Here is a 16,881-nt window from a genome sequence, read left to right as displayed (position 1 = left end):
CATCAGACTCTGGGGACTGTTGTGGGGTGGGGGGAGGGGGGAGGGATAGCATTGGGAGATATACCTAATGCTAGATGATGAGTTAGTGGGTGCAGCGCACCAGCATGGCACATGTATACATATGTAACTAACCTGCACATTGTGTACATGTACCCTAAAACTTAAAGTATAATAATAATAAAAATAAATAAATAAATAAATAAAACCCACTTACTATTTCTGCAATACTTTGTTTTACTTAAAGGCCAGTAGTATCAAAATAAAAATCAACTTTTATAGTTTTATCACTTACACATCATAGTTGCTATAGGAGTGGCTATAAAATGAATATCCATTGCTAAAATTGGATCTTTTGTTATCGCATAAAAGGAGACATTTCCATTAGTCACAACTACGATATGGTAAAGGCACAGTATGTCTCAGTTACACACAGGCTGAGCCATTCAAAGTATCTGCGAAATTCAGTGGAGCATGTAGAACCGTTCCAGCAACCACTTAAAACCTGGCAACTCGGCCGGGCGCGGTGGCTCACGCCTGTAATCCCAGCACTTTGGGAGGCCGAGGCGGGCGGATCACGAGGTCAGGAGATCGAGACCATCCTGGCTAACACGGTGAAACCCCGTCTCTACTAAAAATACAAAAAATTAGCCGGGCGTGGTAGCGGGCACCTGTAGTCCCAGCTACTCGGGAGGCTGAGGCAGGAGAATGGCGTGAACCCGGGAGGCGGAGCTTGCAGTGAGCCGAGATCGCGCCACTGCACTCCAGCCTGGGCGACTGAGCGAGACTCCGTCTCAAAAAAAAAAAAAAAAAAAAAAAAAACCTGGCAACTCAAAGTACAGTTTCTGAACCAGTAGCAACACCTGGGAGCTTGACAGAAATGAGAACACATGGACACATGGAGGGGAACATCACACACCGGGGCCTGTCAGGGGGTGGGGGATAAGGGGAGGGAGAGCATTAGGACACATACCTAATGCATGTGGGGCTTGAAACCTAGATGACAGGTTGATAGGTGCAGCAAACCACCATGGCACATGTATACCTATTTAACAAACCTGCATGTTCACCACATGTATCCCAGAACTTAAAGTAAAATCAAACAAACAAACAAACAGAGTCAAAAAAAAGAAAAAAAGAAGCACGATCTTAGGCCCTGCTGAAGACCTACTGCATATGAAGCTGTAGTTTAACAGGCTCCCGCTATGATTCATAAGTACATTAAAGATTGAGAAGCAAGACTTAAGACACTGAACTGATCTCAGGAAACAAAAGATTTTTTAAAAGTTTAACTCAAAAAAACAAAACAGTATAAACGAGAGTAAAACGATTACATTACATATCAAAAAACTGTAATTGAAGAACTGCTGTACCGTACCTTAAGACCTGAACTCCAAAGATCAAGCACATTTTCCATCTTCTGAAGGTTTTCATCAGAAACAAGAAAATCGCTCACAAGTATTTCATGGGCATCTGTATGACTAGAATTTGTTGCTGGTGAGGAAGAGTCAGCTAAAAGATGTGAACTGAAAAAATCCATGACTGGGTGAGAAGGCTTCCTTGGCGATAACACTGGTGAGGACTCTAGAATAAAAGAAAAGTTGTAGCTGTCAAGCCAAATTGAAAATAACTCAAGTTGGTAAGGAACCATACTGGAAGGCTAAAAGATGTCTGCTACTTATGGAGGCTGAGAAAAAATGCAGAGAAACTACCTTTCAGGTGTACCTTAATCTATTTTTAATTTCAGTATTGTCAATGATTTAGCACAGACTGGCATGAGATACCTCCTATACTCCCAATCCCTTCTCTCCCAGCAAATGACCTCTATCCCAGATAAGGATCCTTCATATATCCAGGTCCAGCCTGAGGTGAAACTATCATCATCTGTATCATATCACCATTAATGAAGTGCTTTCTGTTTCTGTAATAAAAACATTATAAAGATTAGTTCTCATAACACATGCTACCCTAAAAAATAGGTATTATTATCTCCATTTTACTGATGAGAAACTGAGGTTCAGAAAAAGTTAAGTAATTGACCAAGGTCAGTGTGGTTGTATGTAGGTCAATATTACTCTGTAAGTTTAACACTGGGATTGGTTTTAATACTATTAAAATTCGGCCGGGCGCGGTGGCTCACGCCTGTAATCCCAGCACTTTGGGAGGCCGAGGCGGGTGAATCATGAGGTCCAGAGATTGAGACCATCCTGGCCAACAAGGCGAAACCCCATCTCTACTAAAAATACAAAAATTAGCTGGGTGTGGTGGCACGCACCTATAGTCCCAGCTACTCGGGAAGCTGAGGCAGGAGAATTGCTTGAACCAGGGAGGCAGAGGTTGCAGTGAGCCGAGATCGTGCCACTGCACTCCAGCCTGTGACAGAATGAGACTCTGTCTCCAAAAACAAAAACAAACAAAAAACCTATTAAAATTAAACAATTTAAGTAGAAAGAGACTCATAATTTAGTTTTGCAGATACTCTGTTGTTAAGTACACTGTTAGCCTTCAATGTATAGGTGAGAAATATACACATCTCTATATGTATGTGCATATATATAAAACGCTCATCCCCTGCCCATATCCAGGGAGGTGGGGGAGAGTCAGGGCCCTAAAGAGAACAGGTATCTATTTCTAAAAAAGCACTGAAAGGCTGGGCACGGTGGCTCATGCCTGTAATCCCCGCACTTTGGGAGGCTGAAGTGGGCGAATCATGAGGTCAGGAGTTCAAGACCAGCCTGGCCAACATGGTAAAACCCCATCTCTACTAAAAATACAAAAAATTAGCCAGGCATGGTGGCACGTGCCTATAGTCCCAGCTACTTGGGAGGCTGAGGCAGGAGAATTGCTTGAACCCGGGAAGCAGAGGTTGCAGTGAGCCGAGATCGTGCCACCCACTCTAGCCTGGGTGATAGAGCGAGACTCTGTCTCAAAAAAAAAAAAAAAAAAAGCACTGAGAAAGAAAAGTTAATATTTTCTCACATATTTATGCTGGAACTAGAGACTATCTGTCATCACTTGTCACATATCTCACATTTGCTACGAGCATCCTAATAACAAAGATGGAAGAGCTTTCTTCCTACTGAATGAAAGATGAATCTATGATAGAGAACTTGTTACTTAAATCTTTCAAGAATTCTTTTTTAAAATTTGTAAGATTTTAGGTTTTTTTGCAAACATATTCTGCTTATGTAAAGACTTCTTTGCAAAAGGGAAAATAATTCCCTAACATGTGTGTTTGGTATAAAAAACATAACACAAGGTCTGGGCTAGTCATACTATGAAATGCTACCTGCATGTTCTGAGGATGGTTAAGAAACCCAAAGAACAGGTGGAATGACAATGTACATGAATATTCTCTTTTACTTGATTTTGCCAACTAGATCTGTACTCACAAAGAAAGCGATAGACTCTGCTTTTCAATTTAAAAAATATCTCAACACTTACCTTTTAAGAAATCAAATCATGTAACTTCAGAACTTGTAAGGGCTGTCAGAGATTATGATGCCTAAGACTTCTACTTACAAGTGAGGAAACTAAGGGTTAGAGGCATTACTTACGTGGTGACAAAAATGGTTACCATATTAAATAACATTAAATAGAAAAATATTCCACAATATTACATTTTAATTAATTATTCTGACTAGTCAAGAAAAAAGTCTCAGTCCAGTTCTAGTATGCTTTTAAAAGCTCTTTAAAGCCAGGCATGGTGGCTCATGCCTGTAATCCCAGCACTTTGGGAGGCCAAGGCAAGTGGATCACTTGATCTTAGGAGTTTGAGACCAGCCTGGGCAACATAGTGAGATCCCACCTCTACAGAAAAGTTAAAAATTAGCTAGGTGTGGTGGCATGTGCCTGTAGTCCCAGCTACTGGGGGAGGGGGCGCTGAGGCAGGAGGATCACTTGAGCCAAGGAGGTTGAGGCTGCAGGGAGCCCTGCACTCTAGCCTGGGTGACAGAGTGAGATCCTGTCTCAAAAACAAAACAAAATTAAAAAAAACAACAAAAAACAATCCCCCCAAAAAGCCGCTTTAAGATTTGCTAATCTTCCCTTTTAACAAAGACAAAGCAGACTTTTAAAGAAAAACACTAAATGATGGCGTAACAGGTGGCATAAAGATAGGATGAAAATCCTTACACTGGTACGCAAATGCCTGAAAGTTGGGAATCAGTGCATTGGTTTACATAAAAACTTGAATTGGCCAAACTATCTAATATCCCATTAAATCTTTTAAAAGACTTGCCCTCTAACTTAGCAATTTTAAGAAAGGATACTACACACTATAATGCATTGACCTGTCTTAATTGTACTATTTTGGTATCTTATCAAATTATTTTAAATATTATCACTTAAATTAGCAATAATAGCATTTTAAAATCCTGCTAATAAGTAATATGCTGAAATTATTCCTCTTACTACATAGATAATATTCATCAAACCACAAAATGTTGTATATTAATACAAATAAGCTAAAGAAAAATCATACCATCTGTCTTTGAATGACTTGAAATATGGAAATCACATCCTTTTCCAACTTCTATTGCAGTTTCTCTTACTTCAGAGTTATTTCCTGCCAAAAAGAAAGCTTTTTAAAATTAAACTGAACCACTCTTAAATAAAATGTCTAATCACACATAATTTAAGAAGGTAGCAGTACATAAGATTTTAGAACAAACAAAATACAACATGCTGGGGATATAGGAACACTAAAACAAAGGACAAGAACAGATAAAAATCTGAGACTAGAAAAAGACTTACTATATCATTGATAAGCTCCAACTTATGCACCAAATATAGATGAGAGATAATGTAGTCTACTATAGCATTCAATTCACACTAAGAGAATAAGTGGGTGAATGACATTAGAACTTAGAAAAGGATCTGCTCTCTTATGACACTGGGTATTTCTAGAGGCCCGCTGCTTTTCACTAGCCACAATCAAACTCATGTGGCACTGGCTCCCCCAAAACATTTGCTTCCACTTCAGGAACCTGTAGTCAACAGATGGCAAAAAGGAAACTGGGAAAAACCTCTCAAGAATGACTGTTAGAGGCTTATACATACTTTGCCAATTTCCACATACCATGCCTTCTATCAAGCAACTGAGATACCAAGAATAAAGAGAATGTGGGATGATGAATTTACATAGAAGACTTTAACAAAGTCTACTTGTGAATCAAGATGACTAAAGGATATCTAAACTTACTATATAACGTATGTTTTAATCTCAAATCCTTTTTGGAAATGGCAGAGAATAAATAAATGCTATCTTACATAAGAGAAAAGAACAATGGTCTTAAATCCCAGATGATTACCTTGAACTGTTGACTACAGCATCTCGAAAGTTTTTTCTTTTTTTTTTTTTAAACAGAGTCTTGCTCTGTTGCCTAGGCTGAAGTGCAGTGGCATAATCATGGCACACTGCAGCCTTGAACTCCTGAGCTCATGCAATCCTCCCACCCCAGCCTCCCAAGGTGCTGGGACTATAGGCTGCTCTGCCTGGCTAATTTTTTTGTAGAGCTAGGGTTTTGCTATGTTGCCTAGGCTTGTCTCAACCTCCTGGGCTCAAGTGATCCTCCTGCCTCAGCCTCTCAAAGTACTGGCATTACAAGCATGAGCCACTGCCTGGCCTGTATTTTAAGGCTCTCATCCTGTGGTCCTGTTTGTTGTTCCACTGCAACAGGCCAAAGACAGAGGAACAGTGAAAAATCCACGTCTACAGAGAATGAGAGACAACAGACACTAGAGCTATGACTTAGCAGAAGCCCAGGAGCCTTTGGCCTCTGAGTAGGCTATGTCTGTGCCTTCAAGGACAGGGATCCTTGGAGTTACGCCTATAGTGTGATAACTGTTCCTTATCAGGACTGTTTTAGGAAGGCTTTCTGTGCCCTTTGAAAGAACATTTATTTAGAGTTTGGGATGTTGTCTTCACCTGAATAAGGAATGGAGGTAAAAGGAGCTTTATCCTCTTTTCTCCACTTTTCACTCATCTATCAACACACATCCTGGTTTGTAGTAGCTTTCAGTTCTGTTGCTGACATGGTCCACAGATGGGTTCACCTTGTGATAATTATTCAAACAGTCCTCCATGCCCATATAAATACTGCTGATAAAGCACTAGCATGAGGTTTGTAAAGTAATTTAAGAGACTCTCAGGGTTACCATCTTTAATTTTAGGCTTGGGCATTTAGTTTTCAGGTTAATCCTGGCATAAAACTGTTGGAACAAGTACTGAGATACAACATACCAAAAAGTCATGCAGTTGCCATAGCATTGCTTCAACTTTATTATTCTTCATAAAAGTAAGAGTCAAATGAAGTTCAAAGAAAAATCAAGCTGTCACACGAGTCAGGAATAATATATTAAACTGTAAAAAGCTCCCCTAGATGATACTAATACACATAAATGGTTGAGAAGAATCACTGATCTGGACAGGCATTTTCACAATCCTGTCGGTATCATTAATAAACTCAGTAATATTTTAAATTAAGAGATATCTTGAAAAATATATATAACCTTGACTATGAAGAATATCATGAATTGTAGAAATTCTGACATCTGGCACCAATTCTCCCTTAGGATGAGATGACTGTGAAGCACTGGGTTCAATATTTGGAGTCACTATAGCATAACGAAGCAGTTCTTCATATTCTTCCTAAGAGAGGCCAATAATCAATAATGTAGTGTAACAGTTACAATGTTATAATATATTCAACTGAATTTGTTTTAAAGAAATTTAATTACCATAATAGAGTCCCATGCTTATTATATTACAAAGTTTTACCACTTATTCCAAGCTTGAGTTCCTCGAGTGCTTCTTGTGTGATTTTTACATTTATGATTAACAGTTTGAAGAGGGCTGGGTGCAGTGACTCATGCCTGTAAACTCAGCACTTTGAGAGGCTGAGGCAGGAGGATGGCTTGAAGCCTGAGCAACAAAGCGAGACCTCATCTCTACAATAAATTTTTTACAAAAATTTGCTAGGTGTGGTGGTGTGTGCCTGTAGTTCAAGCTACTCAGGAGGCTGAGGCAGGAGGACCACTTAAGCCTAGGAACTGGAGGCTGCAGTAAGACAAGATGGCACCACTGCACCCCAGCCTGGGTGACAGAGCAAGATCCTGTCTCTGGGGAAACAACAACAAAGTATGAAGAGGTGATAAGGTTCTGTGAGTGACTCAACACTGAATCAAAAATTTTCTATCACTTAATTTTATATGTCAGATTGGTTTAATTGAAGATGAGACATGCTATTAAAAAGATACCATTTTTGGAACTGAAAAAAAATTATGTAACCTAAACAAAATATAGAAGCAAACTGGATACTTAAGTTTATAAAACTGCAATGGCCTTCTATTACCCCCCAATTTCAAATGTACATTTATCAAGGCAGCTTAACTGTTTTTATTAACTGATTGCATTTGAATTTACAAAATAAATCTATACTACTGTAGTTTTGTTTTCATCTGCTTTTTTATGTCGGAATTTTAAGTAAAATTGTTTTTAAAAAAGCTTGTGCTTTTATATATTTGAAAACTGCTAGCTTTTATGGCAATTACATGTACAAGAGTGACCTGGTTTGCGCTTCAACCTTGATTTCTTGATTTACAATTTTTTTCTTCTTTTTTTTTGAGATGGAGTCTTGCTCTGTAGCCCAGGCTGGAGTGCAGTGGCATGGTCTTGGCTCACCGCAACCTCTGCCTCCCAGGTTCAAGCGATTCTCCTGCCTCAGCCTCCTGAGTAGCTGGAATTACAGGTTTGTACCACCACGCCCACCTAATTTTTGTACTTTTAGTAGAGATGGGGTTTCACCATGTTGGTCAGGCTGGTCTTGAACTCCTGACCTCTTGATCCACAGCCTTGGACCCCCAAAGTGCTAGGATTACAGGCGTGAGCCACTGCAACCGGCCTGATTCATGTATTTAACATAGATACTTACACGCAGTAAACATTAGGTATAGCAAATACTGATTTTTATGTATTTTAAGGCTAACGACAGAAGAGGGAGATATTTCAAAGAGAAAATCTTTAGAAAATTCAACCAGAATCTCCTTCATATGGCTATAATCAACCATTTCTGTTAGTGATGTCACCTTCATGAGAATAAACATCTGTCTGAGTTTTAAACTTACATTTCCTAGTAGCAAATAAAAATCAGTATTTTACATAATGGTTATCACTGAGACAGAAGGCTCTTATTAGGAAACAAATCATTTAGGATATCACAATACAACTTTTTTTATATTATAAAACTTAAAAAAATTATTAAAAAATTATAGAACATTTCACGAATTTGCGTGTCCTCCTTGCACAGGGTCCATGCTAATTTTCTGTGTGGCTCCAGTTTTAGTATATGTGCTGCTGAAGCGAGCACCAACATTTAATTTTTACATTGACAAAAGTAACTATGATTATTTAAATAGATTTAAATATCCTTAGGTTAAAAAAAATACACTTCCCAAAGCATATTGGTTTTCTAATTATCAAAAAGAAATTCCCAAAGAGCTTAATAAATTGGGGCCATGCACAAGATATTTACTAGTTCCTATAAACCTGAATGTGTGTGTTGGTCCTAATAAACTAATACATAAAATTTCAAGTGCATAGAGACTGTAACTAATCCAGCAGCATCCATTTCTTTTTAATTTCTTTAACTTAATAAAGCCCCAGGCTTTGATTTGGGCAAATGGCCACCCAGCTACATTTCCCAGCCTCCTCTGCAGCTAGGTGTGGCCAAGAGACCTGGTCTATGGGATTCAACTGGAAATGATGTGTACAACTTTAGTTGAAGTCCTTAAAAACGAAGCTGCTTCCTGCTGGTCCCCTCTTCCCATGGGCTAGTGGTAGTGCACTGTCAGTGCACCAGTACCCTGACAATGCAAACACGGTCAACAGCTCATGGTACAGCAAAAAGAGAGAAGGGATTGGGTCCTCAGATGATCTCAGGACTACGTATCAGCTCAGAATTTACGAGAGACAGAATCAAACTGTAAGGAACCCACTTAAACCACCCTTACTTGGTTTCTGTTAAAGCACTATTATACTTCCCAAACACCCAAAATAAACTTTTGATTTTGGCTAAGAATATATAAAAGTGTGGCTGTTATGGAGTTACGGAGTCTGAATGTTTGTGTCCCCTCAAAATTCATATGCTGAAGCCCTAACACCCAGTGTGGCTGTATTTGGAGATGAGGCCTTCAAGAAAGTAATTAAGGTTAAATAAGGTCATTGGTTGGGGCCCTGAGAGCATTAATGTACTCATCAGAAGAGACAACAGGAACCTTGTGCATGCTGTCCTCCCACCTGCACATACTGTACTGAGGAAAGGCCATGCGAAGATACAGCAAGAAGGCACCTGTCTGCAATCCACAAAGAGAGCCCTCACCAGAAACTGACCCTATTGGGCTGTGATCTGGGACTTCTAGCCTCCAGAACTGTGAGAAGATAAATGTCTGTTGTTTAAGCCTATGAATTTATAGTACTTTGTTATGGTAGCCTGAGCAGATTAATATGATGGTGATCTTATATTGTGATGTTCATAAACTTTTTATAGTGTTCCTGCTGTGGTGTCAGTTGCAACTAGATTTAGCCAAGTCAGCTCTGCTCAGAGTTAGCCTATCACCACCTCTAGCATGTAGGAATGGAGGGAGAAGTGGAAGTCAGTGGCTTTCACTTGTGGCTTCCCTAGTCTGACTTCTGCTCTGGACAAGAGAAGGAAAAAAAAGATCCAAACACATATTTCAAATCATATACTTCATACATATTCGTATATTTCATATATTTTACCACAATTGCTATGGCTTAAAGGGGAAATAAATAAGTATATGTCAATAGTATTCCATGACCATATATTCCAACTTATTTCAAGAAAACTTTAGAAAAAATCAGTTATTTAAATGACTATTTTAGAGTTTCATATATGTAGATACAAGCCAAATGAGTTATTTAAAAATAAAATTTAAAATTAAGAATCAAAATAAATAATATTGGCTTTCTTAATTGCCAAACATAACCTGTGTTAACATTCAAAACTTGTAATTTTGCCCCCCTCCCCAACCCCCAAGAGCTGAATTGATATGACCCTGAAATATAGCTCCACCCATGCCTCAACCATTAGAGTCAGAGCAACTTGGCTGATAGGAGCTGTGGTTAGAGGAAATTTTCAGTGTATAAGCACTATGGATGCTGCCCATCCCTCAGCATTTACCACCTTCTGGCTTATGAAGCATTCGCATAAAAAGAGAGTAACAAAAAAGTTCCTTAAGAGGAATATTGATTTATGAGGGGCTTTTGTATTAAATGTTAGGATTTACATATTTACTACATATGTAAAAATGTGTATTTTATGTTATTTTTAAGATTATTTTTTGTATTTATATTTTCAAGTGCTTCCAGTAGTGAAACCCAAAGTAATAACACTGTATGTACAGGGAATATGGAGAGGCTTTCAACTTCAGTCCAAGAACCAGTAGGAACATTAGTTGACAGTAATAGACTCTCAGTTGGGCTTACATTATAGGTGGGTAACCAATAACACAAAATAATTTCTGGCAGGTTCTTCTTCCGTCTCTCTAAAATTCCACTCTAGAGAGTTATTCTTTTGATTTAAAGCTTTATCTCTTCACGAAATGACAATTTGAGAGCTCACAAGGTGTTTACATTTTAGTATAAATGAGTTAATCAGTTCTATCTTCAAGTTTCAATCAGACAGCGATGAAGGGTGGAGGAAGTACTGTCACCTGAAGAGAGGACTACATGGGACAGGTACCATCAAAAGGGAAGGCTAGGGTGCAAAAGCTCTGCCACAACTCCAGACTAGTTTTATCCTGTAAATATTCAGATATTTTCCCAATACCTTCCCCATTTTGAAATTTGTTTCATAAAATATTTTCCTAAAGCTTTTCTCATATCGTACAGAATCAATAACAACTTCATATGCTTAGGCATAAACAGCCTTTCCCCTTGAGTAATACAACTGTAAAATTTAAGATATACCATGTCATTATTCTCTTATTTAAAATCTACTCCAGAAATCTAAATCCATATTTTTGATGATGAAATATTTAGAAATAAGAGAAATTTAAAACATTTCATGTAAATACCACACCCTCTGTAGTCAACTGACCCACTTCATTTTATCTGTCAATGTCCAGGTCCTGGGCAGCAGATTGTACTGAATGTTGTGACAACAGAGACCAAACCTCAGCAAGTAGAACACAAGGGAATCTTGAGCTCTAGAACTTTGGATGGTTTGATACTGTATTAATTTGCATTAAAAGTGAAAGTAGCATTCATGAGAGGTAGCTAAAATGAAAAAAATTTAAACAAAAAAATGTTTCTTGAACATTTGTTTCGCCTCTTACTGTGTTGGTTGAAGCCTTTGTACAGAGTGTATGAAGAGTTCATCAATATTTTCTGAAAAGTTAAAACAATGTAAAGTAACTCCTAAAATGTGTACAGTAATTCCTGAAGTTTGATATTATTATAAATTGAAAAACTCCCTTGTAAATAGATGAAAAAATTATTTAAAAATCCTAGTTTTCCCTTACATTCATTTGTTTAAAATAAAAAAAGTCATGGTAAATTTAGAAATTTTTTCCTACCTGAAGATTCGAAGAGACAGAACTGCCTCGACTGGAGTCATTTTGCACAACTGGAAGTGAGTATTTCTCCTCATCTGATGACATTCTGCACAAATGCTCTAAAACAGTAGAAGCTAACTTTAGCTTTTTTCCTTGATATTTAAGATAAAATCCTTTCCAGATATATATAAGTGCAACAGTATCCAAATCTGCAATCTTCCTGTGATATGCTAAAATCATTCATTCAACATATTGAGTACCTACAGGCAAAAAATCACTGGGCAAAAAACAGTTGAAGACCGAGTCCCAATATTAGTGAGTTTATAACGTAGTCAGGTCTTCAGAAAAATCCCCAGCGGGGCCTGTTGAGCATAATAGATTGTGATCACTGTTCTTGAGCAATGTGTGACAACCTGGGTGCTGTGTACTTTCCTCTAAGATACAGAACCAAGAGAGAACAAACAATTTGTGCAAATTCCCTTCTTGGGAAACTTACCTTTGGAAATATTATTTTAAGAAAAGTGAGCTTATACAGAACAACAGAATCAAATATATGCATAGAGAATTTGTTGAAAGTCCTAATCAAAAAATTATTAAAAGTACTTTTAGTAACAAGTAACCAAATTATTCAAAGAACAAATAGTGACTATTCGAACGATCTGAATACCAGTAATATGTAAGACATTGGTGAGGAATGTAAAATGAAGTCCTCATTCTTAAGGAGTTTACAATCTGTAGAGAGGGCCAGGCAGGTATATTATATAAGTGACCGACTGATGAATAAACTGCTGATAGGCCCTAAAATAACAGATACAAAGTAGAGAGATAGGAGTAGCTATTTTTCATGGGGTAAGATTGCATGACTGTAAATAAGCAGGAAAGGAGGCACAGAAAGTTTTTAGAGAAGATGACCCAGGTGTTGAGATCTGAAAGATGAGTAGGTCTTATCCTGAAAGATGGATAAAAGGTATAAACACAGGTGTAGATATTCTAGGCAGTAGAGCAATATAAGCAAAGACAGAGCCATGGACATGTATGCCACGCACAGCAAGCAGTTTGGTAAGGACAAAGCAATGGGTGCAAAGGATTGGCTAAGGATGAAACAAAAAGTAAGGAGCAGCCAGATCACGGAAGGTCAAAACTTGTCATATTAAAAATCTGGGTGTTTATTCTAGACAAATTATTGAAATATTTTTTAAAAGTTACATGATCAGAAAGATCATTCCAGCAACGTTGAGGATGAATTTGGATATTAAGAGAGATCAGGCTGGGTGCAGTGAATCATGCCTGTAATCCTAGCACTTTGGGAGGCTGAGGTAGGTGGATCACCTGAGGTCAGGAGTTCGAGACCAGCCTGGCCAACATGGCGAAACCCTGTCTCTACTAAAAATACAAAACAATTAGCCAAGCCTGGTGGCAGGTGCCTGTAATCCCAGCTACTTGGGAGGCTGAGGCAGGAGAATAGCTAGAACCCTGGGGGTGGAGGCTGCAGTGAGCCAAGATCGCACCACTGCACTCCAGCCTGGGTGACAGAGACTCCGTCTCAAAAAAAAAAGAGAGAGAGATCAATTGAGAGCTGACTGCAGTAGTCTAAGAGATAAATGTTCTCTTTGATAGTAATTAAGGAGATAAATGATGACCTAAGTCTAGGAAGTAACAATGGGAAGGGGATGGAGGGTATGACTACAAGACAGTTGTGTTATGGTGATGGAAAGAGAAAATGATCAATAATAGATCAAGGGGTTAAAAAGAACTGTTGGTGGCTTCCAGATCTCCGGTTTGGGTAACTAGATGGATAGTGCCACTCACCAAGGCAAGAAAGGTAGGAAGATGAGCAGGTTGGGAGGAAGGACAATGAGTGCCATATCAGATGAGTTGGGTGTGAGGATGCCTCTGAGGCACTAGGGTAAAGCTGCAAGTATGCAGTCTGTGGTCACACTGGCTACGTAGTGCACTACTCCAAGGACTGCCATTCACAATGGCTACACTGTGAATGGTGTTTCCTGGAGTTAAGCATTGTGGGAGCCCCGCACTGGAGGTATAAGTTGGAGATCCAGTTTGAGGAATCATTGGCATAATGGGAACTGCTGAAAAAAGGGAATGGATGAGACCACCTACAAAAAAGGAATGTGAGAAAAAGTTCTTATCCTGAGGTCCTGTATTAGTACGTTTTTCAAACTGCTATAAAGAACTGCCCAGGCCGGGCACGGTGGCTCATGCCTGCAATCCCAGCACTTTGGGAGGCTGACGTGGGCGGATTACGAGGTCAGGAGATCAAGACCATACTAGCTAACACGGTGAAACCCCGTCTCCACTAAATACAAAAAATTAGCCTGGCGTGGTGGTGGGCGCCTGTAGTCCCAGCTACTTGGGAGGCTGAGGCAGGAGAATGGCGTGAACCCGGGAGGCGGAGCTCATAGTGAGCCAAGATTGCGCCGCTGCACTCCAGCCTGGGCGACAGAGTGAGACTCCGTCTCAAAAAAAAAAAAAGAACTGCCCAAAACTGGGTAATTTATAAATAAAAGAATTTTTATTGACTCACAGTTCCCCATGTCTGGGGAGGCCTCAGGAAACTTAAAATCATGGTAGAAGGGGAAGCAGGCACATCTTAGATGGCGGCAGGCGAGACAGTATGTGAGAGAGTGCAGGAAAAACTACCATTTATAAAACCATCAGATCTCGTGAGAATTCACTATCATGAGAACAGCACGGGGGAAATCACCCTTATAATCCAATCACTTCCCTTCCCCTACATGTGGAGATTACAATTGAAGATGGGATTTGAGTGGGGACACAAAACCTAACCATATCAGGTCCCTATACCCGACTCGTATGCAATATTTTTATCATAAATGTGAATGTGTATTTTTCTAGAAAGAAGATCTTTCGCTTTAAATATGCGTTCAGAGGGGACCACAGCCCTAATAGAGTTAAGGACTATGACTGTGAATGAGAAGAGGGTTAAAGCCAGAACCACTAACATCTAAAGGGCAAGAGAAGAACAGTCAGCAAAGAAGAGGAGTCAGCAAAGGAAGTCAGAACATTAGAACTATGGAAGCAATATCACAACTTTGAGAAGAAAATAAGAGTTAGATGCCAAAGAACCATGAGGATTGGATAGAATTTGGCGATTAGGAGGTTGCTGAGACGTTTGCTTGAACAATTTCATTGGAAAGTAAAACAATTACAGGTCTTAGTCACAGTGGGCTGAAAAATAAATGAGAGATGAGGAAATTGAAATAGAAAAGGAAGATACAGGGAAAAGTGCAAAAATAGAATGGAAACACAGGCTGGAACTAGATTGTGGAAAGGAAAGTTCAACTTTTTCCAGTGAGTATCACTGTGCATACACATGTTAAGTAAACTAAATCTCAGCATGACTGTCTTTAGTTAAGCCAATTAGGGAGGATAAAATAAGTGCATGTATCTGCAGCAAGGAATGGCTGCTTCACTGACTTCAAATCTACCACTGTGATAACTTGGTCCATTTATATTTTTATTCACTTCTTCCTTCAGGATTTGAGACCAGGCAGGTAACAGGGGTGGGGGGGGGGGTGCTGATTATTTAAAAATGAGCTAGTAAGTATGGTCAGATCTCAAAAATTGTTTCTTAATATGGACACACTGCAGACACAAAAAAACCCACCGCACTTTTGGAAAATATGATATCTTCCATCTGCCCTGCTTTATGTCAACAAGGTATGAGTTATTTGAAACTCTAGAACAGTAGCATTTTCCTTACTGTTTCTAGGTTCAGAAACAAAGGAGAAAAATGAAAACTGCTTTAATGGGTGGTGGATGCACATTAGTTCACTACATTTTCAGTAGTCTCTAATCCAAGGTATCAGAAAACAAGATCAAAACTTTTGTGTGCTTCTCTGTTGCCAGAAACATAAAATAACATCTTGGTAATTATCTGGCTGACAGCAAAACAGGGGTCTGGGAATTCAAATGGAACCCCCAAGAGGCAAAGGAAGAGCGAATTAACACTCAAACTAGCAGCAGGGTGATGTCGCCTGTGCCTTTCACCAGGCCTAGCTGCACTCAAGGAAAGGGGCGCGCCAGCCCCTCCCCAAAGCAGGGACTAGAAGCAGAGGAGAAAAGCCATTGCAGTAAGCAAAAGGCCATAAGTTTTCTTCCATCACCTTCCGACCCAGCCTGTTTTAAGAAAAATCTTACTTAAGCACAACAGAGCTTTATACATGGTTATTTTTTCTCAACGTTTTAAGTGACCGGAACCTCTGATGACAGTAATCGCTCAGCATCCCTCACTCCTGCTCACTTCCTCTTCCTGCACGCCTCGGAGGGGAAACTTTGGGACCTTCCGGCACAACAGCTGAATCACTCGCGGTCTGGGGAAGAGCCCAGGGGGAGGAAACACGCGCCAAGGAACTTTAAATCTCCCTCCACTACTTTCGCCAGGGATGCAGGGACGCAGGGTCTGCCCGGAGCGCTGCTACCCACCGTCGCCGCTCGCGACCAAATCCCGACTCCTCGCTCTGCGCCTCTTAGCTGCGTCGCAGCTGCAGTGTCAGCAAGTGCAGCCTCAGCAAGCACAACCGCTACCTAGACAGCAACCTGACAGTTTCAAACTGCAGGGAGGAATTAAGGACAGTCCTGGGCATTGGTCCTTTGTTTCAGCAATCTGCCGTTTGATTGGTCCGAGAGCTGGGGGCGGGGATTTGGGCCGCTGCCGGGAGAAGCCGGAATTACTTTGGAGAGCCCCGCCCCCTGGCTCCGCAGGTTGGTAGGGGGCGGGGTCCTAGGGAGCCCCACCCAGCGCCCGTGGGGATTAAATATTGCGCGTGCTGAGTTCTGTTCAGCGGCTGCAGGCTGCTAAGCGGCTCCGGGAGCTGATTTGGATAGAGGCTGTTGAGCAGGGCTGAAGTTGGCTAATGCCGTGTGCTGTTGGCTTTCAACAATTCCGGTAACCTAGATATGAGTCCTAATGCTTTCGTCTGCATAAGAACAATCCGAAATTCTGGGCCAGGTGTGGTGGTTCATGCCAGTAATCCCAGCACTTTGGGAGGCCGAAGTGGGAGGATCGCTTGAGCCCGGGAGTTCGAGACTAGTCTGGGGAACATAGGAAGACCCTTTCTCTATAAAAAATTAAAAACAAAAAAAAATCTGCATCATCCACAGATCCCCTGCAACAGAATCACTTGGAGGTGCTTTTTTTTTTTTTTTTTTTTCAGATGGAGTCTTGCTCTGTCGTCCAGGCTGGTGTGCAGTGGCACTATCTCGGCTCACTGCAACCTCCGCCTCCCAGGTTCAAGCGATTCTCCTGCCTCAGCCTCCCGAGTAGCT

General features: G+C 40.2%; 1 protein-coding gene and 1 non-coding gene across 8 annotated transcripts in view; both read right to left on the bottom strand.

The window, feature by feature from the left end:
* POC5 (POC5 centriolar protein) overlaps window positions 1-16,338 on the bottom strand; it is a 43,675-nt gene extending 27,337 nt beyond the window's left edge. For 3 of the 7 annotated variants that reach the window (XM_016953123.4, XM_009448994.4, XM_016953122.4), the window contains exons 1-5: window positions 16,039-16,228; window positions 11,596-11,693; window positions 6,511-6,649; window positions 4,481-4,564; window positions 1,376-1,581 (exon numbers count right to left, since the gene is read on the bottom strand). In XM_016953123.4, the coding sequence (XP_016808612.2) occupies window positions 1,376-1,581; window positions 4,481-4,564; window positions 6,511-6,649; window positions 11,596-11,679 (513 nt within the window). In that variant the 5' untranslated portion in view covers window positions 11,680-11,693; window positions 16,039-16,228. Of the gene's footprint in view, window positions 1-1,375; window positions 1,582-4,480; window positions 4,565-6,510; window positions 6,650-11,117; window positions 11,200-11,595; window positions 11,694-16,038 lie in introns of those variants that run through there. The other 4 variants (XM_001147458.7, XM_016953120.4, XM_063810358.1 and 1 more) reach the window with 4 other exon arrangements.
* Window positions 8,262-8,366, bottom strand: LOC112209287 (U6 spliceosomal RNA). The gene has a single exon (XR_002944038.1). It is a non-coding gene; the product is annotated as a U6 spliceosomal RNA (small nuclear RNA).
* Window positions 16,339-16,881: the final 543 nt, after the last annotated feature.

This window comes from Pan troglodytes, chromosome 4, assembly GCF_028858775.2.
Source record: "Pan troglodytes isolate AG18354 chromosome 4, NHGRI_mPanTro3-v2.0_pri, whole genome shotgun sequence".
Classification (NCBI taxonomy): domain Eukaryota; kingdom Metazoa; phylum Chordata; class Mammalia; order Primates; family Hominidae; genus Pan; species Pan troglodytes.
The sequence above is the reverse complement of the archived record's forward strand: the minus strand, read 5'-3'. Positions and strand labels throughout refer to the sequence as shown.